Raw genomic sequence first — 26,980 nt, forward strand, 5'->3', positions numbered from 1 at the left:
AGCGTCTGCGACCACCACCCCTATATACAGTAAATGGAGCGATAGTGAGCGTGTGCGACCACCACCCCTATATACAGTGAATGGAGAGATAGTGAGCGTGTGCGACCACCACCCCTATATACAGTGAATGGAGAGATAGTGAGCGTGTGCGACCACCACCCCTATATACAGTGAATGGAGCGATAGTGAGCGTGTGCGACCACCACTCCTATATACAGTGAATGGAGCGATAGTGAGGGTGTGTGACCACCACCCCTATATACAGTGAATGGAGTGATAGTGAGGGTGTGCGACCACCACTCCTATATACAGTGAATGGAGCGATAGTGAGGGTGTGCGACCACCACCCCTATATACAGTGAATGGAGTGATAGTGAGCGTGTGCGACCACCATCCCTATATACAGTGAATGGAGCGATAGTGAGCGTGTGCGACCACCACCCCTATATACAGTGAATGGAGCGATAGTGAGCGTGTGCGACCACCACCCCTATATACAGTGAATGGAGCGATAGTGAGCGTGTGCGACCACCACCCCTATATGCAGTGAATGGAGTGATAGTGAGGGTGTGCGACCACCACCCCTATATGCAGTGAATGGAGTGATAGTGAGGGTGTGCGACCACCACTCCTATATACAGTGAATGGAGCGATAGTGAGGGTGTGCGACCACCACACATATATACAGTGAATGCAGTGATAGTGAGCGTGTGCGACCACCATCCCTATATACAGTGAATGGAGCGATAGTGAGCGTGTGCGACCACCACCCCTATATACAGTGAATGGAGCGATAGTGAGCGTGTGCGACCACCACCCCTATATACAGTGAATGGAGCGATAGTGAGAGTGTGCGACCACCACTCCTATAGAGAGTGAATGGAGCGATAGTGAGCGTGTGCAACCACCACCCCTATATACAGTGAATGGAGTGATAGTGAGCGTGTGCGTGTGCGACCACCACCCCTATAGACAGTGAATGCAGCGATAGTGAGCGTGTCCGACCACCGCCCCTATAGACAGTGAATGGAGCGATAGTGAGCGTGTGCGACCACCACCCCTATAGAGAGTGAATGGAGCGATAGTGAGCGTGTGCGACCACCACCCCTATAGACGGTGAATGGAGCGATAGTGAGCGTGTGCGACGACCACCCCTATAGAGAGTGAATGGAGCGATAGTGAGAGTGTGCGACCCCACCCCTATAGAGAGTGAATGGAGCGATAGTGAGCGTGTGCGACCACAACCCCTATAGACAGTGAATGTAGCGATAGTGAGCGTGTGCGACCACCACCCCTATAGAGAGTGAATGGAGCGATAGTGAGCGTGTGCGACCACCATCCCTATAGAGAGTGAATGGAGTGATAGTGAGCGTGTGCGACCACCACTCCTATATACAGTGATTGGAGCGATAGTGAGCGTGTGCGACCACCACCCCTATAGAGAGTGAATGGAGATATAGTGAGCGTGTGCGACCATCACTCCTATAGAGAGTGAATGATGCAATAGTGAGCATGTGCGACCACCACTCCTATATACAGTGAATGGAGCGATGGTGAGCGTGTGCGACCACCACCCCTATAGACAGTGAATGGAGCGATAGTGAGCGTGTGCGAACACCACCCCTATAGAGAGTTAATGGAGTGATAGTGAGCGTGTGCGACCACCATCCCTATAGAGAGTTAATGGAGTGATAGTGAGCGTGTACGACCACCACTCCTATATACAGTGAATGGAGTGATAGTGAGCGTGTGCGACCACCACTCCTATAGACAGTGAATGGAGCGATAGTGAGCGTGTGCGACCACCACTCCTATAGAGAGTGAATGGAGCGATAGTGAGCGTGTGCGACCACCACTCCTATAGACAGTGAATGGAGCGATAGTGAGCGTGTGCGACCACCACTCCTATAGAGAGTGAATGGAGTGATAGTGAGCGTGTGCGACCACCACTCCTATAGAGAGTGAATGGAGCGGTAGTGAGCGTATGGGACCACCACTCCTATAGAGAGTGAATGGAGCGATAGTGAGCGTGTGCGACCACCCCTATATACAGTGAATGGAGCGATAGTGAGCGTGTGTGACCACCTCCTATATACAGTGAATGGAGTGATAGTGAGCGTGTGCGACCACCACCCCTATATACAGTGAATGGAGCGATAGTGAGCGTGTGTGACCATCCCTATATACAGTGAATGGAGAGATAGTGAGCGTGTGCGACCACCTCCTATAGAGAGTGAATGGAGCCATAGTGAGCATGTGCGACCACCACCCCTATATACAGTGAATGGAGAGATAGTGAGTGTGTGCGACCACCACCCCTATATACAGTGAATGGAGCGATAGTGAGCGTGTGCGACCACCCCTATATACAGTGAATGGAGTGATAGTGAGCGTGTGTGACCACCACCCCTATATGCAGTGAATGGAGCGATAGTGAGCGTGTGCGACCACCACCCCTATATACAGTGAATGAAGCGATAGTGAGCGTGTGTGCGACCACCACTCCTATATACAGTGAATGGAGAGATAGTGAGCGTGTGCGACCACCTCCTATAGAGAGTGAATGGAGCGATAGTGAGCGTGTGCGACCACCACCCCTATATACAGTGAATGGAGCGATAGTGAGCGTGTGCGACCACCACCCCTATATACAGTGAATGGAGCGATGGTGAGCGTCTGCGACCACCACCCCTATATACAGTAAATGGAGCGATAGTGAGCGTGTGCGACCACCACCCCTATATACAGTGAATGGAGAGATAGTGAGCGTGTGCGACCACCACCCCTATATACAGTGAATGGAGAGATAGTGAGCGTGTGCGACCACCACCCCTATATACAGTGAATGGAGCGATAGTGAGCGTGTGCGACCACCACTCCTATATACAGTGAATGGAGCGATAGTGAGGGTGTGCGACCACCACCCCTATATACAGTGAATGGAGTGATAGTGAGGGTGTGCGACCACCACTCCTATATACAGTGAATGGAGCGATATTGAGGGTGTGCGACCACCACCCCTATATACAGTGAATGGAGTGATAGTGAGCGTGTGCGACCACCATCCCTATATACAGTGAATGGAGCGATAGTGAGCGTGTGCGACCACCACCCCTATATACAGTGAATGGAGTGATAGTGAGCGTGTGCGACCACCACCCCTATATACAGTGAATGGAGCGATAGTGAGCGTGTGCGACCACCACCCCTATATGCAGTGAATGGAGTGATAGTGAGGGTGTGCGACCACCACCCCTATATGCAGTGAATGGAGTGATAGTGAGCGTGTGCGACCACCTCCTATATACAGTGAATGGAGTGATAGTGAGCGTGTGCGACCACCACCCCTATATACAGTGAACGGAGTGATAGTGAGCGTGTGCGACCATCACTCCTATATACAGTGAATGGAGAGATAGTGAGCGTGTGCGACCACCACCCCTATATACAGTGAATGGAGAGATAGTGAGCGTGTGCGACCACCTCCTATATACAATGAATGGAGTGATAGTGAGCGTGTGCGACCACCACCCCTATATACAGTGAATGGAGCGATAATGAGCGTGTGCGACCACCACCCCTATATACAGTGAATGGAGCGATAGTGAGCGTGTGCGACCACCACCCCTATATGCAGTGAATGGAGTGATAGTGAGGGTGTGCGACCACCACCCCTATATGCAGTGAATGGAGTGATAGTGAGCGTGTGCGACCACCTCCTATATACAGTGAATGGAGTGATAGTGAGCGTGTGCGACCACCACCCCTATATACAGTGAACGGAGTGATAGTGAGCGTGTGCGACCATCACTCCTATATACAGTGAATGGAGAGATAGTGAGCGTGTGCGACCACCACCCCTATATACAGTGAATGGAGAGATAGTGAGCGTGTGCGACCACCTCCTATATACAATGAATGGAGTGATAGTGAGCGTGTGCGACCACCACCCCTATATACAGTGAACGGAGTGATAGTGAGCGTGTGCGACCATCACTCCTATATACAGTGAATGGAGAGATAGTGAGCGTGTGCGACCACCACCCCTATATACAGTGAATGGAGAGATAGTGAGCGTGTGCGACCACCTCCTATATACAATGAATGGAGTGATAGTGAGCGTGTGCGACCATCACTCCTATATACAGTGAATGGAGAGATAGTGAGCGTGTGCGACCACCTCCTATATACAATGAATGGAGTGATAGTGAGCGTGTGCGACCATCACTCCTATATATAGTGAATGGAGCGATAGTGAGCGTGTGCGACCACCACTCCTATATACAGTGAATGGAGCGATAGTGAGCGTGTGCAACCACCACTCCTATATACAGTGAATGGAGCGATAGTGAGCGTGTGCAACCACTACTCCTATATACAGTGAATGGAGCGATAGTGAGCGTGTGTGACCACCACCCGTATGTACAGTGAATGGAGCTGTAGTGAGCGTGTGTGACCACCACTCCTATATACAGTGAATGGAGCGATAGTGAGCGTGTGCGACCACTACCCCTATATACAGTGAATAGAGCGATAGTGAGCGTGTGCGACCACCACCCCTATATGCAGTGAATGGAATGATAGTGAGCGTGTGCGACCACCTACTATATACAGTGAATGGAGTGATAGTGAGCGTGTGCGACCATCACTCCTATATACAGTGAATGGAGAGATAGTGAGCGTGTGCGACCACCTCCTATATACAGTGAATGGAGTGATAGTGAGCGTGTGCGACCATCACTCCTATATACAGTGAATGGAGCGATAGTGAGCGTGTGCGACCACCACTCCTATATACAGTGAATGGAGCTGTAGTGAGAGTGTGCGACCACCACCCCTGTATACAGTGAATGGAGAGATAGTGAGCGTGTGCGACCACCACCCCTATATACAGTGAATGGAGAGATAGTGAGCGTGTGCGTCCACCACCCCTATATACAGTGAATGGAGCGATGGTGAGCGTGTGCGACCACCACCCCTATATACAGTGAATGGAGCGATAGTGAGCGTGTGCGACCACCACTCCTATATACAGTGAATGGAGCAGTAGTGAGAGTGTGCGACCACCACCCCTGTATACAGTGAATGGAGCGATAGTGAGCGTGTGCGACCACCACTCCCATATACAGTGAATGGAGTGATAGTGAGCGTGTGCGACCACCACCCCTATATACAGTGAATGGAGAGATAGTGAGCGTGTGCGTCCACCACCCCTATATACAGTGAATGGAGCGATGGTGAGCGTGTGCGACCACCACCCCTATATACAGTGAATGGAGCGATACTGAGCGTGTGCGACCACCACTCCTATATACAGTGAATGGAGCGGTAGTGAGCGTGTGCGACCACCACCCCTATATACAGTGAATGGAGCGGTAGTGAGCGTGTGCGACCACCACTCCTTTATACAGTGAATGGAGAGATAGTGAGCGTGTGCGACCACCACCCCTATAGACAGTGAATGGAGCGATAGTGAGCGTGTGCGACCACCACCCCTATATACAGTGAATGGAGCGATAGTGAGCGTGTGCGTCCACCACCCCTATATACAGTGAACTGAGCAGTAGTGAGCGTGTGCGACCACCACCCCTATATACAGTGAATGGAGCAGTAGTGAGCGTGTGCGACCACCACCCCTATATACAGTGAATGGAGAAGTAGTGAGCGTGTGTGACCACCACCCCTATATACAGTGAATGGAGCGGTAATGAGCGTGTGCGACCACCACCCCTATATACAGTGAATGGAGCGATAGTGAGCGTGTGAGACCACCACCCCTATATACAGTGAATGGAGCGGTATTGTGCGTGTGCGACCACCACCCCTATATACAGTGAATGGAGCGGTAGTGAGCGTGTGCGACCACCACTCCTATATACAGTGAATGGAGCGATAGTGAGCGTGTGCGACCACCACCCCTACATACAGTGAATGGAGCGGTAGTGAGCGTGTGCGACCACCACCCCTACATACAGTGAATGGAGCGGTAGTGAGCGTGTGCGACCACCACTCCTATATACAGTGAATGGAGCGATAGTGAGCGTGTGCGACCACCACCCCTATATGCAGTGAATGGAGCGATACTGAGCGTGTGCGACCACCACTCCTATATACAGTGAATGAAGCGGTAGTGAGCATGTGCGACTACCACCCCTATAGACAGTGAATGGAGCGATAGTGAGCGTGTGCGACCACCACCCCTATATACAGTAAATGGAGCGATAGTGAGCGTGTGCGTCCACCACCCCTATATACAGTGAACTGAGCAGTAGTGAGCGTGTGCGACCACCACCCCTATATACAGTGAATGGAGCAGTAGTGAGCGTGTGCGACCACCACCCCTATATACAGTGAATGGAGCAGTAGTGAGCGTGTGCGACCACCACCCCTATATACAGTTAATGGAGCGGTAGTGAGCGTGTGCGACCACCACCCCTATATACAGTGAATGGAGCGATAGTGAGCGTGTGAGACCACCACCCCTATATACAGTGAATGGAGCGGTATTGAGCGTGTGCGACCACCACCCCTATATACAGTGAATGGAGCGGTAGTGAGCGTGTGCGACCACCACCCCTATATACAGTGAATGGAGCGGTTGTGAGCGTGTGCGACCACCACCCCTACATACAGTGAATGGAGCGGTTGTGAGCATGTGCGACCACCACCCCTATATACAGTGAATGGAGCGGTAATGAGCGTGTGCGACCACCACCCCTATATACAGTGAATGGAGCGGTATTGAGCGTGTGCGACCACCACCCCTATATACAGTGAATGGAGCGGTAGTGAGCGTGTGCGACCACCACCCCTACATACAGTGAATGGAGCGGTTGTGAGCGTGTGCGACCACCACCCCTACATACAGTGAATGGAGCGGTAGTGAGCGTGTGCGACCACCACCCCTACATACAGTGAATGGAGCGGTAGTGAGCGTGTGCGACCACCACTCCTATATACAGTGAATGGAGCGATAGTGAGCGTGTGCGACCACCACCTCTATATGCAGTGAATGGAGCGATAGTGAGCGTGTGCGACCACCACTCCTATATACAGTGAATGGAGCGATAGTGAGCGTATGCGACCACCACCCCTATATGCAGTGAATGGAGCGGTAGTGAGCGTGTGCGACCATCACCCCTATATACAGTGAATGGAGCGATAGTGAGGGTGTGCGACCACCACCCCTGTATACAGTGAATGGAGCGATAGTGAGCGTGTGCGAACACCACTCCTATATACAGTGAATGGAGCGATAGTGAGCGTGTGCAACCACCACTCCTATATACAGTGAATGGAGCGATAGTGAGCGTGTGCGACCACCACCCCTATATACAGTGAATGGAGCGATAGTGAGCATGTGCTTCCACCACCCCTATATACAGTGAATGGAGTGATAGTGAGCGTGTGCGACCACCACCCCTATATACAGTGAATGGAGAGATAGTGAGCGTGTGCGTCCACCACCCCTATATACAGTGAATGGAGCGATGGTGAGCGTGTGCGACCACCACCCCTATATACAGTGAATGGAGCGATAGTGAGCGTGTGCGACCACCACTCCTATATACAGTGAATGGAGCGATAGTGAGCGTGTGCGACCACCACCCCTATATACAGTGAATGGAGCGATAGTGAGCGTGTGCGACCACCACCCCTATATACAGTGAATGGAGCGATAGTGAGCATGTGCTTCCACCACCCCTATTTACAGTGAATGGAGTGATAGTGAGCGTGTGCGACCACCACCCCTATATACAGTGAATGGAGCGGTAGTGAGCGTGTGCGACCACCACCCCTACATACAGTGAATGGAGCGGTTGTGAGCGTGTGCGACCACCACCCCTACATACAGTGAATGGAGCGGTAGCGAGCGTGTGCGACCACCACCCCTACATACAGTGAATGGAGCGGTAGTGAGCGTGTGCGACCACCACTCCTATATACAGTGAATGGAGCGATAGTGAGCGTGTGCGACCACCACCCCTATATGCAGTGAATGGAGCGATACTGAGCGTGTGCGACCACCACTCCTATATACAGTGAATGGAGCGGTAGTGAGCATGTGCGACCACCACCCCTATAGACAGTGAATGGAGCGATAGTGAGCGTGTGCGACCACCACCCCAATATACAGTAAATGGAGCGATAGTGAGCATGTGCGACCACCACCCCTATATACAGTGAATGGAGCAGTAGTGAGCGTGTGTGACCACCACCCCTATATACAGTGAATGGAGCGGTAGTGAGCGTGTGCGTCCACCACCCCTATATACAGTGAACTGAGCAGTAGTGAGCGTGTGCGACCACCACCCCTATATACAGTGAATGGAGCAGTAGTGAGCGTGTGCGACCACCACCCCTATATACAGTGAATGGAGCAGTAGTGAGCGTGTGCGACCACCACCCCTATATACAGTGAATGGAGCGGTAGTGAGCGTGTGCGACCACCACCCCTATATACAGTGAATGGAGCGATAGTGAGCGTGTGAGACCACCACCCCTATATACAGTGAATGGAGCGGTATTGAGCGTGTGCGACCACCACCCCTATATACAGTGAATGGAGCTGTAGTGAGCGTGTGCGTCCACCACCCCTATATACAGTGAATGGAGCGGTAGTGAGCGTGTGCGACCACCACCCCTATATACAGTGAATGGAGCGGTATTGAGCGTGTGCGACCACCACCCCTATATACAGTGAATGGAGCGGTAGTGAGCGTGTGCGACCACCACCCCTACATACAGTGAATGGAGCGGTTGTGAGCGTGTGCGACCACCACCCCTACATACAGTGAATGGAGCGGTAGTGAGCGTGTGCGACCACCACCCCTACATACAGTGAATGGAGCGGTAGTGAGCGTGTGCGACCACCACTCCTATATACAGTGAATGGAGCGATAGTGAGCGTGTGCGACCACCACCTCTATATGCAGTGAATGGAGCGATAGTGAGCGTGTGCGACCACCACTCCTATATACAGTGAATGGAGCGATAGTGAGCGTATGCGACCACCACCCCTATATGCAGTGAATGGAGCGGTAGTGAGCGTGTGCGACCATCACCCCTATATACAGTGAATGGAGCGATAGTGAGGGTGTGCGACCACCACCCCTGTATACAGTGAATGGAGCGATAGTAAGCGTGTGCGACCACCTCCTATATACAGTGAATGGAGCGATAGTGAGCGTGTGCAACCACCACTCCTATATACAGTGAATGGCGCGATAGTGAGCGTGTGCGACCACCACCCCTATATACAGTGAATGGAGCGATAGTGAGCATGTGCTTCCACCACCCCTATATACAGTGAATGGAGTGATAGTGAGCGTGTGCGACCACCACCCCTATATACAGTGAATGGAGAGATAGTGAGCGTGTGCGTCCACCACCCCTATATACAGTGAATGGAGCGATGGTGAGCGTGTGCGACCACCACCCCTATATACAGTGAATGGAGCGATAGTGAGCGTGTGCGACCACCACTCCTATATACAGTGAATGGAGCGATAGTGAGCGTGTGCGACCACCACCCCTATATACAGTGTATGGAGCGATAGTGAGCGTGTGCGACCACCACCCCTATATACAGTGAATGGAGCGATAGTGAGCATGTGCTTCCACCACCCCTATATACAGTGAATGGAGTGATAGTGAGCGTGTGCGACCACCACCCCTATATACAGTGAATGGAGAGATAGTGAGCGTGTGCGTCCACCACCCCTATATACAGTGAATGGAGCGATGGTGAGCGTGTGCGACCACCACCCCTATATACAGTGAATGGAGCGATAGTGAGCGTGTGCGACCACCACCCCTATATACAGTGAATGGAGCAGTAGTGAGCGTGTGCGACCACCACCCTTATATACAGTGAATGGAGCGGTACTGAGCGTGTGCGACCACCTCCTATATACAGTGAATGTAGCGATAGTGAGCGTGTGCGACCACCACTCCTATATACAGTGAATGGAGCGATAGTGAGCGTGTGCGACCACCACCCCTACATACAGTGAATGGAGAGATAGTGAGCGTGTGCGACCACCACCCCTACATACAGTGAATGGAGAGATAGTGAGCGTGTGCGACCACCACTCCTATATGCAGTGAATGGAGCGATAGTGAGCGTGTGCGACCACCACTCCTATATGCAGTGAATGGAGCGATAGTGAGGGTGTGCGACCACCACCCCTATATACAGTGAATGGAGCGATAGTGAGCGTGTGCGACCACCACTCCTATATACAGTGAATGGAGTGATAGTGAGCGTGTGCGACCACCACCCCTATATACAGTGAATGGAGAGATAGTGAGCGTGTGCGTCCACCACCCCTATATACAGTGAATGGAGCGTTAGTGAGCGTGTGCGACCACCACCCCTATATACAGTGAAAGGAGCGATAGTGAGCGTGTGCGACCACCACCCTTATATACAGTGAATGGAGCGGTAGTGAGGGTGTGCGACCACCACCCCTGTATACAGTGAATGGAGCGATAGTGAGCGTGTGCGGCCACCTCCTATATACAGTGAATGGAGCGATAGTGAGCGTGTGCAACCACCACTCCTATATACAGTGAATGGAGCGATAGTGAGCGTGTGCGACCACCACCCCTACATACAGTGAATGGAGCGGTTGTGAGCGTGTGCGACCACCACCCCTACATACAGTGAATGGAGCGGTAGTGAGCGTGTACGACCACCACCCCTATATACAGTGAATGGAGCGGTAGTGAGCGTGTGCGACCACCACCCCTATATACAGTGAATGGAGCGGTTGTGAGCGTGTGCGACCACCACCCCTATATACAGTGAATGGAGCGGTAGTGAGCGTGTGCGACCACCACCCCTATATACAGTGAATGGAGCGGTTGTGAGCGTGTGCGACCACCACCCCTATAGAGAGTGAATGGAGTGATAGTGACCGTGTGCGACCATCACTCCTATATACAGTGAATGGAGCGATAGTGAGTGTGTGCGACCACCACCCCTATAGACAGTGAATGGAGCGATAGTGAGCGTGTGTGACCATCACTCCTATATACAGTGAATGGAGCGATAGTGAGTGTGTGCGACCACCACCCCTATATACAGTGAATGGAGCGATAGTGAGCGTGTGCGACCACCACCCCTATATACAGTGAATGGAGCGGTAGTGAGCGTGTGCGACCACCACCCCTATTTACAGTGAATGGAGCGGTAGTGAGCGTGTGCGACCACCACCCCTATATACAGTGAATGGAGCGATAGTGAGCGTGTGCGACCACCACCCCTATATACAGTGAATGGAGCGGTGGGTGAGCGTGTGCGACCACCACCCCTATATACAGTGAATGGAGCGATAGTGAGGGTGTGCGACCACCACCCCTGTATACAGTGAATGGAGCGATAGTGAGTGTGTGCGACCACCACCCCTATATACAGTGAATGGAGTGATATTGAGCGTGTGCGACCACCACCCCTATATACAGTGAATAGAGCGATAGTGAGCGTGTGCGACCACTCCTATAGAGAGTGAATGGAGTGGTACTGAGCGTGTGCGACCACCACCCCTATATACATTGAATGGAGCGATAGTGAGTGTGTGCGACCACTACCCCTATATACAGTGAATGGAGTGATAGTGAGCGTGTGCGACCACCACTCCTATAGAGAGTGAATGGAGCGATAGTGAGCGTGTGCGACCACCACTCCTATAGAGAGTGAATTGAGCGATAGTGAGCATGTGCGACCACCACCCCTATATACAGTGAATGGAGCGATAGTGTGTGTGACCACCACCCCTATAGACAGTGAATGGAGCGATAGTGAGCGTGTCCGACCACCACTCCTATATACAGTGAATGGAGCGATAGTGAGCGCGTGCGACCACCACCCCTATATACAGTGAATGGAGCGATAGTGAGCGTGTGCGACCACCACTCCTATATACAGTGAATGGAGCGATAGTGAGCGTGTGCGACCATCACTCCTATATACAGTGAATGGAGCGATGGTGAGCGTGTGCGTCCACCACTCCTATATACAGTGAATGGAGCGATAGTGAGCGTGTGCGACCACCACTCGTATATGCAGTGAATGGAGCGATAGTGAGCGTGTGCGACCATCACTCCTATATACAGTGAATGGAGAGATAGTGAGCGTGTGCGACCACCACTCCTATATGCAGTGAATGGAGCGATAGTGAGCGTGTGCGACCACCACTCCTATATGCAGTGAATGGAGCGATAGTGAGGGTGTGCGACCACCACCCCTATATACAGTGAATGGAGCGATAGTGAGCGTGTGCGACCACCACCCCTACATACAGTGAATGGAGAGATAGTGAGCGTGTGCGACCACCACTCCTATATGCAGTGAATGGAGCGATAGTGAGCGTGTGCGACCACCACTCCTATATGCAGTGAATGGAGCGATAGTGAGGGTGTGCGACCACCACCCCTATATACAGTGAATGGAGCGATAGTGAGCGTGTGCGACCACCACCCCTACATACAGTGAATGGAGCGATAGTGAGCGTGTGCGACCACCACCCCTATATACAGTGAATGGAGCGATAGTGAGCGTGTGCGACCACCACCCCTACATACAGTGAATGGAGAGATAGTGAGCGTGTGCGACCACCACTCCTATATACAGTGAATGGAGCGATAGTGAGCGTGTGCGACCACCACTCCTATATGCAGTGAATGGAGCGATAGTGAGGGTGTGCGACCACCACCCCTATATACAGTGAATGGAGCGATAGTGAGTGTGTGTGACCACCACCCCTATATACAGTGAATGGAGCGATAGTGAGCGTGTGCGAACACCACTCCTATATGCAGTGAATGGAGCGATAGTGAGGGTGTGCGACCACCACCCCTATATACAGTGAATGGAGCGATAGTGAGCATGTGCGACCACCACTCCTATATACAGGGAATGGAGCGATAGTGAGCGTGTGCGACCACCACTCCTATATACAGTGAATGCAGCGATAGTGAGCGTGTGCGTCCACCACTCCTATATACAGTGAATGGAGCGATAGTGAGTGTGTGCGACCATCACCCCTATATACAGTGAATGGAGCGATAGTGAGTGTGTGCGACCACCACCCCTATATACAGTGAATGGAGCGATAGTGAGGGTGTGCGACCACCACCCCTGTATACAGTGAATGGAGCGATAGTGAGCGTGTGCGACCACCACTCCTATATACAGTGAATGGAGCGATAGTGAGCGTGTGCGACCACCACCCCTATATACAGTGAATGGAGCGGTAGTGAGCGTGTGCGACCACCTCCTATATACAGTGAATGGAGCGATAGTGAGCGTGTGCGACCACCACTCCTATATATAGTGAATGGAGTGATAGTGAGCGTGTGCGACCACCACCCCTATATACAGTGAATGGAGAGATAGTGAGCGTGTGCGTCCACCACCCCTATATACAGTGAATGGAGCGATAGTGAGCGTGTGCGACCACCACTCCTATATACAGTGAATGGAGCGATAGTGAGCGTGTGCGACCACCACCCCTATATACAGTGAATGGAGCGATGGTGAGGGTGTGCGACCACCACCCCTGTATACAGTGAATGGAGCGATAGTGAGCGTGTGCGACCACCTCCTATATACAGTGAATGGAGCGATAGTGAGTGTGTGCAACCACCACTCCTATATACAGTGAATGGAGCGATAGTGAGCATGTGCGACCACCACCCCTATATAGTGAATGAAGCGATAGTGAGCATGTGCTTTCACCACCCCTATATACAGTGAATGGAGTGATAGTGAGCGTGTGCGACCACCACCCCTATATACAGTGAATGGAGAGATAGTGAGCGTGTGCGTCCACCACCCCTATATACAGTGAATGGAGCGATGGTGAGCGTGTGCGACCACCACCCCTATATACAGTGAATGGAGCGATAGTGAGCGTGTGCGACCACCACCCCTATATACAGTGAATGGAGCGATATTGAGCGTGTGCGACCACCACTCCTATATACAGTGAATGGAGTGATAGTGAGCGTGTGCGACCACCACCCCTATATACAGTGAATGGAGAGATAGTGAGCGTGTGCGTCCACCACCCCTATATACAGTGAATGGAGCGATAGTGAGCGTGTGCGTCCACCACCCCTATATACAGTGAATGGAGCGATAGTGAGCGTGTGCGACCACCACCCCTATATACAGTGAATGGAGGGATAGTGAGCGTGTGCGTCCACCACCCCTATATACAGTGAATGGAGCGATAGTGAGCGTGTGCGACCACCACCCCTATATACAGTGAATGGAGCGATAGTGAGCGTGTGCGACCACCACCCCTATATACAGTGAATGGAGCGGTAGTGAGCGTGTGCGACCACCACCCCTATATACAGTGAATGGAGCGGTTGTGAGCGTGTGCGACCACCACCCCTATATACAGTGAATGGAGTGATAGTGAGCGTGTGCGACCACCACCCCTATATACAGTGAATGGAGCGATAGTGAGCGTGTGCGACCACCACTCCTATAGAGAGTGAATGGAGCGATAGTGAGCGTGTGCGACCACCACCCCTATATACAGTGAATGAAGCGATAGTGAGCGTGTGCGACCACCACCCCTACATACAGTGAATGGAGCGGTAGTGAGCGTGTGCGACCACCACCCCTATATACAGTGAATGGAGCGATAGTGAGCGTGTGCGACCACCACCCCTATATACAGTGAATGGAGCGGTAGTGAGCGTGTGCGACCACCACTCCTATATACAGTGAACGGAGCGATAGTGAGCGTGTGCGACCACCACTCCTATATACAGTGAATGGAGCGATAGTGAGCGTGTGCGACCACCACCCCTATATGCAGTGAATGGAGCGATAGTGAGCGTGTGCGACCACCACCCCTATATACAGTGAATGGAGCGATAGTGAGCGTGTGCGACCACCATCCCTATATACAGTGAATGGAGCGGTAGTGAGCGTGTGGGACCACCATCCCTATATGCAGTGAATGGAGTGATAGTGAGCGTGTGCGACCACCACCCCAATATGCAGTGAATGGAGCGGTAGTGAGCGTGTGCGACCACCACTCCTATATACAGTGAACAGAGCGATAGTGAGCGTGTGCGTCCACCACTCCTATATACAGTGAATGGAGCGATGGTGAGCGTGTGCGACCACTACTCCCATATACAGTGAATGGAGCGATAGTGAGCGTGTGCGACCACCACTCCTATATACAGTGAATGGAGCGATAGTGAACGTGTTCGACCACCACCCCTATATGCAGTGAATGGAGCGGTAGTGAGCGTGTTCGACCATCACTCCTATATACAGTGAACGGAGTGATAGTGAGCGTGTGCGACCACCACCCCTTTATGCAGTGAATGGAGCGATAGTGAGCGTGTGCGACCACCACCCCTAGATGCAGTGACTGGAGCGATAGTGAGCGTGTGCGACCACCACCCCTATATACAGTGAATGGAGCGGTAGTGAGCGTGTGCGACCACCACCCCTATATGCAGTGAATGGAGCGATAGTGAGCGTGTGCGACCACCACCCCTATATACAGTGAATGGAGCGGTAGTGAGCGTGTGCGACCACCTCCTATATACAGTGAATGGAGCGATAGTGAGCGTGTGCGACCACCACCCCTATATGCAGTGAATGGAGCGGTAGTGAGCGTGTGCGACCACCACCCCTATATACAGTGAATGGAGTGATAGTGAGCGTGTGCGACCACCACCCCTGTATACAGTGAATGGAGTGATAGTGACCGTGTGCGTCCACCACCCCTATATACAGTGAATGGAGTGATAGTGAGCGTGTGCGACCACCACCCCTATATACAGTGAATGGAGCGGTAGTGAGCGTGTGCGACCACCACCCCTATATACAGTGAATGGAGTGATAGTGAGCGTGTGCGACCACCACCCCTATATACAGTGAACGGAGCGGTTGTGAGCGTGTGCGTCCACCACCCCTATATACAGTGAATGGAGCGATAGTGAGCGTGTGCGACCACCACCCCTATATACAGTGAATGGAGTGATAGTGAGCGTGTGCGACCACCACCCCTATATACAGTGAACGGAGCGGTTGTGAGCGTGTGCGTCCACCACCCCTATATACAGTGAATGGAGCGATAGTGAGCGTGTGCGACCACCACCCCTATATACAGTGAATGGAGCGATAGTGAGCGTGTGCGACCACCACCCCTATATACAGTGAATGGAGCGATAGTGAGCGTGTGCGACCACCACCCCTATATACAGTGAATGGAGCGATAGCGTGTGCGACCACCACCCCTATATACAGTGAATGGAGCGATGGTGAGCGTGTGCGTCCACCACCCCTATATACAGTGAATGGAGCGATAGTGAGCGTGTGCGACCACCACCCCTATATACAGTGAATGGAGCGATGGTGAGCGTGTGCGACCACCACCCCTATATACAGTGAATGGAGCGATGGTGAGCGTGTGCGACCACCACCCCTATATACTGTGAACGGAGCGATAGTGAGCGTGTGCGACTACCACCCCTATATACAGTGAATGGAGCGATAGTGAGCGTGTGCGACCACCACCCCTATATACAGTGAATGGAGCGATAGTGAGCGTGTGCGACCACCACTCCTATATACAGTGAATGGAGTGATAGTGAGCGTGTGCGACCACCACCCCTATGTACTGTGAACGGAGCGGTTGTGAGCGTGTGCGACCACCACTCCTATATACAGTGAATGGAGCGATAGTGAGCGTGTGTGTCCACCACCCCTATATACAGTGAATGGAGCGATAGTGAGCGTGTGCGACCACCACTCCTATATACAGTGAATGGAGAGATAGTGAGCGTGTGCGACCACCACTCCTATATACAGTGAATGGAGCAATGGTGAGCGTGTGCGACCACCACTCCTATATACAGTGAATGGAGCAATGGTGAGCGTGTGTGACCACCACCCCTATATACAGTGAATGAAGCGATAGTGAGCGTGTGCGACCACCACTCCTATATACAGTGAATGGAGAGATAGTGAGCGTGTGCGACCACCACTCCTATATACAGTGAATGGAGCGATGGTGAGCGTGTGCGACCACCACTCCTATATACAGTGAATGGAGCAATGGTGAGCGTGTGTGACCACCACCCCTATATACAGTGAATGAAGCGATAGTGAGCGTGTGCGACCACCACTCCTATATACAGTGAATGGAGCGATGGTGAGCGTGTGTGACCACCACCCCTTTATACAGTGAATGGAGCGATAGTGAGCGTGTGCGACCACCACCCCTATATACAGTGAATGGAGCGATGGTGAGCGTGTGCGACCACCACCCCTATATACAGTGAATGGAGCGATGGTGAGCGTGTGCGACCACCACCCCTATATACAGTGAATAGAGCGGTACTGAGCGTGTGCGACCACCATCCCTATATGCAGTGATTGGAGCGATAGTGAGCGTGTGGGACCACCACTCCTATATACAGTGAATGGAGCGATAGTGAGCGTGTGCGACCACCACCCCTATATACAGTGAATGGAGCGATAGTGAGCGTGTGCGACCACCACCCCTATATACAGTGAATGGAGCGATGGTGAGCGTGTGCGACCACCACCCCTATATACAGTGAATGGAGCGATGGTGAGCGTGTGCGACCACCACCCCTATATACAGTGAATGGAGCGATAGTGAGCGTGTGCGACCACCACCCCTATATACAGTGAATGGAGCGATGGTGAGCGTGTGCGACCACCACCCCTATATACAGTGAATGGAGCGATGGTGAGCGTGTGCGACCACCACCCCTATATACTGTGAACGGAGCGATAGTGAGCGTGTGCGACCACCACCCCTATATACAGTGAATGGAGCGATAGTGAGCGTGTGCGACCACCACCCCTATATACAGTGAATGGAGCGATAGTGAGCGTGTGCGACCACCACTCCTATATACAGTGAATGGAGTGATAGTGAGCGTGTGCGACCACCACCCCTATGTACTGTGAACGGAGCGGTTGTGAGCGTGTGCGACCACCACTCCTATATACAGTGAATGGAGCGATAGTGAGCGTGTGTGTCCACCACCCCTATATACAGTGAATGGAGAGATAGTGAGCGTGTGTGTCCACCACCCCTATATACAGTGAATGGAGAGATAGTGAGCGTGTGCGACCACCACTCCTATATACAGTGAATGGAGCAATGGTGAGCGTGTGCGACCACCACTCCTATATACAGTGAATGGAGCAATGGTGAGCGTGTGTGACCACCACCCCTATATACAGTGAATGAAGCGATAGTGAGCGTGTGCGACCACCACTCCTATATACAGTGAATGGAGAGATAGTGAGCGTGTGCGACCACCACTCCTATATACAGTGAATGGAGCGATGGTGAGCGTGTGCGACCACCACTCCTATATACAGTGAATGGAGCAATGGTGAGCGTGTGTGACCACCACCCCTATATACAGTGAATGAAGCGATAGTGAGCGTGTGCGACCACCACTCCTATATACAGTGAATGGAGCGATGGTGAGCGTGTGTGACCACCACCCCTTTATACAGTGAATGGAGCGATAGTGAGCGTGTGCGACCACCACCCCTATATACAGTGAATGGAGCGATGGTGAGCGTGTGCGACCACCACCCCTATATACAGTGAATGGAGCGATGGTGAGCGTGTGCGACCACCACCCCTATATACAGTGAATAGAGCGGTACTGAGCGTGTGCGACCACCATCCCTATATGCAGTGATTGGAGCGATAGTGAGCGTGTGGGACCACCACTCCTATATACAGTGAATGGAGCGATAGTGAGCGTGTGCGACCACCACCCCTATATACAGTGAATGGAGCGATAGTGAGCGTGTGCGACCACCACCCCTATATACAGTGAATGGAGCGATGGTGAGCGTGTGCGACCACCACCCCTATATACAGTGAATGGAGCGATGGTGAGCGTGTGCGACCACCACCCCTATATACAGTGAATAGAGCGGTACTGAGCGTGTGCGACCACCATCCCTATATGCAGTGATTGGAGCGATAGTGAGCGTGTGGGACCACCACCCCTATATACAGTGAATGGAGCGATAGTGAACGTGTGCGACCACCACCCCTATATACAGTGAATGAAGCGATAGTGAGCGTGTGCGACCACCACTCCTATATACAGTGAATGGAGCGATGGTGAGCGTGTGTGACCACCACCCCTTTATACAGTGAATGGAGCGATAGTGAGCGTGTGCGACCACCACCCCTATATACAGTGAATGGAGCGATGGTGAGCGTGTGCGACCACCACCCCTATATACAGTGAATGGAGCGATGGTGAGCGTGTGCGACCACCACCCCTATATACAGTGAATAGAGCGGTACTGAGCGTGTGCGACCACCATCCCTATATGCAGTGATTGGAGCGATAGTGAGCGTGTGCGACCACCACCCCTATATACAGTGAATGGAGCGATAGTGAGCGTGTGGGACCACCACTCCTATATACAGTGAATGGAGCGATAGTGAGCGTGTGGGACCACCACTCCTATATACAGTGAATGGAGCGATAGTGAGCGTGTGCGACCACCACCCCTATATACAGTGAATGGAGCGATAGTGAGCGTGTGCGACCACCACCCCTATATACAGTGAATGGAGCAATGGTGAGCGTGTGCGACCACCACCCCTATATACAGTGAATGGAGCGATGGTGAGCGTGTGCGACCACCACCCCTATATACAGTGAATAGAGCGGTACTGAGCGTGTGCGACCACCATCCCTATATACAGTGAATGGAGCGATAGTGAGCGTGTGCGACCACCACTCCTATATACAGTGATTGGAGCGATAGTGAGCGCGTGCGACCACCACTCCTATATACAGTGAATGGAGAGATAGTGAGCGTGTGCGACCACCACTCCTATATACAGTGATTGGAGCGATAGTGAGCGCGTGCGACCACCACTCCTTTATACAGTGAATGGAGAGATAGTGAGCGTGTGCGACCACCACCCCTATATACAGTGAATGGAGCGATGGTGAGCGTGTGCGTCCACCACCCCTATATACAGTGAATGGAGCGATGGTCGCGCATGCTCCCTACTGCTCTGTTTTCATAGTGAATATGTGATCTTTGTCCTCGTGATTGTGAAAGTCCCAGAAGTCAGACCCCATTAATCAGACATTTCTCATCTCTCCGGGGGTCTGCAGCATTTACATTCTTGATAAGAATCTGATGCTCCTTTCTTTAGCTCTGAGCGCTGACCCCCCGCCCCATACAGAAACGTCATCTGCCTGTTACCACAACTACAGTGAGGCCTCTCCAAAAGACCACCTCTACAAGAAGACCACCACATTATCCAGGCCAGATATCCTGTGACAGATTCTCACTCCCACCATTGTCTTATCCAGACTTTCTCCACCCCTCATGACCACTTTCCAATGCAGTTTGTGGTAATTGTCTCAAACAGGTTTTACTGAATCTGAAAGCCCATTCATAAAGAATAATCATCTTGCATTTGGGTCCCCACAGGAACAGATCCGAGGAAAGCTGGGACCCCTGAACTATGTCACTTTGAAACTTGGGATGGCAAAGTAATGTAATGACAACAATTAGGGTGTAACTAAACTGACGGCTGCATCGCTCAGGGGGTATAAGTACATACAAGCTGCACCCGGGGTGGTAGTTTGGGGCTGCCCATGTATCGAGGCTTGTTCCTCCGTCAGAGGGTTGTATCACATCAATAGATAACTACTGTATACGCTCAGATATACAGAGACTAATATAGTTCTGTCCGTCTTGCAGTCCTCCCGTCACCGCCTTCTTCAAGACTCTGTTCCCGCAGACGGTCACACTGAGTGCAGGAACGTCCTTTACTTTGCCGATCACATTCTGCGCCCTGGAGAAGGTATTACTCGCTCTCCTCTATAGATGCCTGGTCGGGGGCTTATTTTGGTAGCTCTCGTGTTGCTAGAATTACAAGGAAATGTTTCAGATGCTTGTCTTATACCGCCATCTAGTGGTCACAGAAATGCCATGTGATTGTAGAGTATAAACTTCTGCAACTTTCTGACGCTCCCCATTTGACCTTAGGATTTCAGCTTGCTGTCCACAAGATTCATGTTTACTTCTAGAAGGTGAACATTTGCGTATATCTTTACCCTGCGTTTTCTCCTTACCCTGCGTATCCTCCTTACCCTGCGTATCCTCCTTACCCTGCTTATCTTCCTTACCCTGTGTATCCTCCTTACCCTGCGCATCCTCCTTACCCTGCGTATCCTCCTTACCCTGCGTATCCTCCTTACCCTGCGTATCCTCCTTACCCTGCGTATCCTCCTTACCCTGCGTATCCTCCTTACCCTGCGGATCCTCCTTACCCTGCGGATCCTCCTTACCCTGCGTATCCTCCTTACCCTGCTTATCCTCCTTACCCTGCGGATCCTCCTTACCCTGCGTATCCTCCTTACCCAGCGTATCCTCCTTACCCTGCTTATCTTCCTTACCCAGCGTATCCTCCTTACCCTGCGTATCCTCCTTACCCTGCGGATCCTCCTTACCCTGCGGATCCTCCTTACCCTGCGGATCCTCCTTACCCTGCGGATCCTCCTTACCCTGCGTATCCTCCTTACCCTGCGTATCCTCCTTACCCTGCGTATCCTCCTTACCTTGCTTATCCTCCTTACCCTGCGTATCCTCCATCGCCACCCTGTATTTATTTCCACTATTGGCAATACTGTGTTTTGACTCCAGTCTCATACACAGGAGAGAGATTCGTGATATATTTATCTCACAAAGGATTTTCTACACTAGATACAATTGTAACAAACCCTCAGCTATGTGAATTATTAAGTTAGAACAGGTTCTCAGCTACTGGATATAAAAAATGTTGTCATTTCCAAGCAGCGACAGCAAGTAGGGATCTGAGACACAACATATGTTATTTGCAGAACTTTTCATTATGCAATCATTAAGTGTGATTTTTGCTGATTTTTGCACTTGTTGTCACATTATAGCGGGATTACGAAGATGCCGTCACTTTTGAGACAGAAGATGGCAGTTTCTCCGTGGCGTTATGTGCCACTCTCACCCACCACGAGCTGCTGTTCCCTGAAGACCTCAGCCTCCCCACCTGCGCCGTGTATCACACCTCAGAGGTCGCGTTCATCCTGCGTAATGCGAGGTAAGGGATCCCTTTGTCCATTGTGATGCACGATATCCATCCCTGCACGTCCATTAGACATCTATTGTGCGTGCCCCCGTTATGTGTTGTACACTTTGCCTCGTCAGTGACTTGCAGACTCGGTTCCATTGGGATGTGCCGGAGCCTTTCGTCCTGATGCCGGCCAGCGGTGTCATTGATCCCATGTGTGAGGTTCGGACCAGAGTCATATTCCAACCACAGATTGCCCTTGTGTATAACGCAACTGCAACGTGTCACTTCGGGGAACGAGAAGAATATAAAAGAATCATCCAGTTTACTGCAATCGGTAAGAAGAAGTGAAGCAAGGTGTTAGGTCAGGAATCTGCTGCCGGAGCCGTGCGGCGGTACATTAGATAGAAAACCGTATGTACCAGTAACATATCTGCCGTAAAAGCAACTCCCTATCTGAGGTAGTGATGATATATTGCTGAAATATACTATTATTTCATGATTAGTGGGGGTCTGAGCCCTAGAATTCCCACAGTCCTGAGGATAAAGGGGCTGCAGCACTAATTGAGCCTTACTTAAACTGGGCTGGCAGCAGTTGATGGCGGGGGGCGCTGAGGACGGCAATCAGCCCAATGTAAGTGAATGGTGCCAGCTGCTTTGGGTTATCACCAGGCCGCTGTGTAGGGGACAATAATAAAGCAGTTATCGTCCTCATTCTCTGGATTAGTGGTGGACTCATACAAATTGTACTTTATTGGTTTATTCATCACTTTATGACATGAGAGTACCACCTTGTACTGTTTTAAAAAAAAATTCTGGACACGACTGAATTTGGTACACGTAGACAATCGGCACCAAGAAAGTTTACCAAACTCATCACTTATCCCATTTATGACCTAACCTGAGGAAAAGACAATAAATCAGATAGGTGGGGGTCCGACACCCGGTGCCTCCACTGATCAGCTGTTATCTGCTCCAATGGCGGCTGGTTGTACACAGTGAATGGTGACGGACAGCACAGCTCCGTATATTATGTAATGGCCATTCTCTGTACCGTAGATCAGATTGCAGTCACTTCAATGGAAGCGGAGCTGCAGGTACCAGGGAATGACCACGGCACAGCGTATGGAGCGTACGGATCTGTGCTGTCCGGCACCAACCACTCTTTACAACCAGCTGCTGCCAGAGCTGAAAACAGCTGATTTGTTGGGCTGCCGAGTGTCGGACCCTATCGATGACTGAGGATAAGGCACCAATATCATAGCCCTAGACAACCCCTTTAAGCTTGTATCTGTGCTGAGTATGTATTCTAGTTAGAGAGGTCAGTATCCCGCTGGACAGTGGCCCTGAAATCCATCTCTTACCTGCCACCATCCGCGGCTTCTCTTTTGATTAGCCGGCCTGGTGACATCATAGCTGTGACGTGACTCATGACATCACGCCAGTCCTGCTAATCAAGAGAAGAGCCAAGGATTTCACCAGGCAAGAGGTGGTTCTGTCTAGCGGCCATGGAAAACAGATCCGGCCACTAATTCTAGCAGATTTGTAGACTTATTAGATTGAAAGGTTTCAGTCTGTCATTGATATCACATGGAAGCTGTTGGATCTTTGTGTCTGAAGGTCCCACATTCTAGATGTCACATGATTGTCGGGGGCCCTGATACTGTATATTGGGGCCCAGAATTCTTTTCTCTTATACTGTATTTTCATGACTCCAGGTAAACTAACTTTATTATGTTCCTTGTCGTAGCAAAGTATCCCCATCTGCTAGTGACGGTGCCAGACACGTCCTGTGAAGAGAAGGAAGATGGAGGACCGCTTCTGGATTTCGGATCTGTGGGAGTGAGCACGATAGCGGAAAAAGTCATTGAATTACACAACCTGTCTATGGTACGTTCTGTGTCATAGGGCAGGAGGATAGACGTGTCGTATCTGTGTCCTTCCTTGTTTCTAAGCCTGACATTTCCTAAGATAAATCTGTGCAATCGTAAGCAACTTCTCTACCTTTACTTTGCTGTCCCTCTATTATTCCCCCTGGAAATGTCGGAATAAATTGACAACTGGCTGTTACTATTTCCCCCTGTAATTAGTCAGACACTGTCACCACTCAGTATATATATATATACTGTATACATTGATACTCATTTGTAGTCTTACATTTCCAGGAGGAATAAGAGGGATGACACAATGTAAAGTTATACAATAACGTAGTCTACTAATATAGACACATCCGGATTGTCGGCAGACGCGCTTTCACCCCTTTAACGATGCAACCAATTTTCGTTTTTGCATTTTCATTTTTCATCTCCTTTTTGCAAGTGCTATAACTCTTTTAGTTTCCATCTCCACAGCCATATGAGGCTTGTTTTTTGCGGGATGAATTCTCCAGCTCCGTGCGATTCTAAACTTGTGTCATTTTTTTTTTTTTTTTACTATTTTAGTGACTCAAAAAATTTCTGAACATTGTAAAAAAAAAGTTGATTTGTGTCACCATTTGGGGGTAAATACAACGTTATGATAGTTTTTTATGCCATTTTTATGTCCCTGCACCTGTAGGTAGATTCTCCATTCCGTATTGAACAGGAGAAACGCTCTTGCCAAGTGGACTGTAACTTTTCTTGTGAAGTTGCCCGTGGGATAGTTCCCGCCCAAGGGAAGCAGCGAGTTCCCCTGCAGTTTCGGCCGCGTATCGTGGGCTTGGAGAGCGTGGACTATTTTCATGTTATTCCAGCAGGAAATCTCACGAGGACGGTGCTCAAGGTTTCTGGAACTTGTAAAGGTAATAATATTGGGGACTATGTTCACTAGTACTGTACAGTGTTCCCCAACTCTGCATATACTGAGGTACATGCAGAGGTTTGGGAACACTATACAGAACTGCGTGTACCTCCTAAGCCTCTGCGTGTACCTCCTAAGCCTCTGCGTGTACCTCCTGGGCCTCTGCGTGTACCTCCCTGGCCTCTGCTTGTACCTCCCGGGCCTCTGCATGTACCTCCCGGGCCTCTGCATGTACCTCCCGGGCCTCTGCGTGTACCTCCCGGGCCTCTGCATGTACCTCCCGGGCCTCTGCATGTACCTCCCGGGCCTCTGATTGTACCTCCTGGCTTCTGTGTGTACCTCCCTGGCCTCTGCGTGTACCTCCCTTGCCTCTGCGTGTACCTCCCTTGCCTCTGCATGTACCTAGTGAGCCCCCACATGTACCTCCTTGGTCTCTGCATGTACCTCCTTGGCCTTTACATGTACATCCTGGGCCTGTGCATATACCTCCCGGGCCTCTGCATATATCTCCTTGGCCTCTGCGTGTACCTCCCTGGCCTCTGCGTGTACCTCCCTGGCCTCTGCATGTACCTCCTTGGCCTCTGCATGTACCTCCCTGGCCTCTGCATGTACCTCTTTGGCCTCTGTATGTACCTCTTTGGCCTCTGTATGTACCTCTTTGGCCTCTGCATGTACCTCCTTAGCCTCTGCATGTACCTCCTTGGCCTCTGCATGTACCTTACAGACTTCTGCATGTACCTCCACGGCCTCTGCATGTACCTCCTTGGCCTCTGCATGTACCTCTGTGGCCTCTGCATGTACCTCCTTGGCCTCTGCATGTACATCCTTAGCTTCCGCATGTACCTCCTTCAACTCTGCATGTACCTCCTGGCCTATGCATGTACCTCCACGGCCTCTGCTTGTACCTCCTGGCCTCTGCATGTACCTCCTGGCCTCTGCATGTACCTCCTTGCCCTCTGCATGTGGCTCCTGGCCTCTGCATGTACCTCCTTGGCCTCTGCAGTTACCTCCTTGGCCTCTGCATGTACCTCCTTGGCCTCTGCATGTACCTCCTTGGCCTCTGCATGTGGCTCCTCAGTTATTGGCAGCTACAGATACTACTTGCACCATTTTCAAATGGCGATGGTAGCATTACTGATACCTTACACAGTCAGAATATGATAATTGGCAGCTTACGTTAGGGTAAGAGTCTTACCGTTTGGTCATATTTAATAGATTTTTAAAGGGATTGTCCACAACCTATCAGATCAGTGGTGGTCTGACACCTTGTACCCCCACTAATTAGCCTGAGGTAAGTGGTGAGCAGAGCGGGGACACCCCAGATCTGTACATTGGGTAATGACCATTGCCGGGTATTGCAGCTCATCTATTGAAGTGAATAGAAGCTGAGATGCAGTACCCACGATCGGCCACTACACTGTATACGGCGCTGTGTTGTCCCGCTCCATTCACTGTTTATATTTGCCAGCACTGGAGCTACAAACAGCTGATCATGGAGGGTCCTGGTGTCGGACCCCCACAGATATAATATGGAGGACCTATCCAAATGATAGGTCATCAGTATAGTGGACAACCCCTTTTATGTTCACTTTGGCTTTACACTACCATTAGAAAGTGGCACATGACTTACAAGAGGTTGGGGGCCTCCGCTCTACAATATTATTAACGACCATAGAGGAACCCCGACCTCAGCTGAGGACTTACTGATGCCTTCAGATCGGTAAGACATGTCTCTCACCTACCTAGGTCCACGCTTTATATTTGGATCATTATTTTGCAGGCCCCTTTGTTTCTCTCCAGACGTCTTTAGTGAATTTTGCTTTGTTGCAATTGGGAGAGAAGGCCGCACGGACCTTAGAAATCACCAACTCCTCAGAAGTTCCCGCCGTCTACCAGTTTGACATTGACAGCAGTGAAAGTGTTTTTTCCTTCCATCCTCTCTATGGGAATCTGGGTCCTAAGGAGACTCGGAGTATAAAGATCGTCTTCTCTCCTGTGCACCCGATCCCTCACTATCGGAGGGTCGCCTGTCTCATCCATCACCAGGTAAGAAATAATGGTTTGCTGTTAAG

The 26,980-nt window shown here is 51.2% G+C and overlaps 1 protein-coding gene across 2 annotated transcripts in view; it reads left to right on the plus strand.

Annotated features, from left to right (window-relative positions):
- Positions 1–26,980, plus strand: part of CFAP65 (cilia and flagella associated protein 65) — an 87,341-nt gene that overhangs the window by 15,494 nt on the left and 44,867 nt on the right. For both annotated transcript variants that reach the window (XM_073647378.1, XM_073647377.1), the window contains exons 4-9: positions 20,786–20,888; positions 21,994–22,160; positions 22,268–22,467; positions 23,881–24,020; positions 24,687–24,909; positions 26,689–26,954. In XM_073647378.1, the coding sequence (XP_073503479.1) occupies positions 20,786–20,888; positions 21,994–22,160; positions 22,268–22,467; positions 23,881–24,020; positions 24,687–24,909; positions 26,689–26,954 (1,099 nt within the window). The remainder of the gene's footprint in view (positions 1–20,785; positions 20,889–21,993; positions 22,161–22,267; positions 22,468–23,880; positions 24,021–24,686; positions 24,910–26,688; positions 26,955–26,980) is intronic.

This window comes from Phyllobates terribilis, unplaced genomic scaffold (genome assembly GCF_046119375.1).
Source record: "Phyllobates terribilis strain yellow unplaced genomic scaffold, ASM4611937v1 Scaffold_9__5_contigs__length_417890890, whole genome shotgun sequence".
Lineage (NCBI taxonomy): Eukaryota > Metazoa > Chordata > Amphibia > Anura > Dendrobatidae > Phyllobates > Phyllobates terribilis.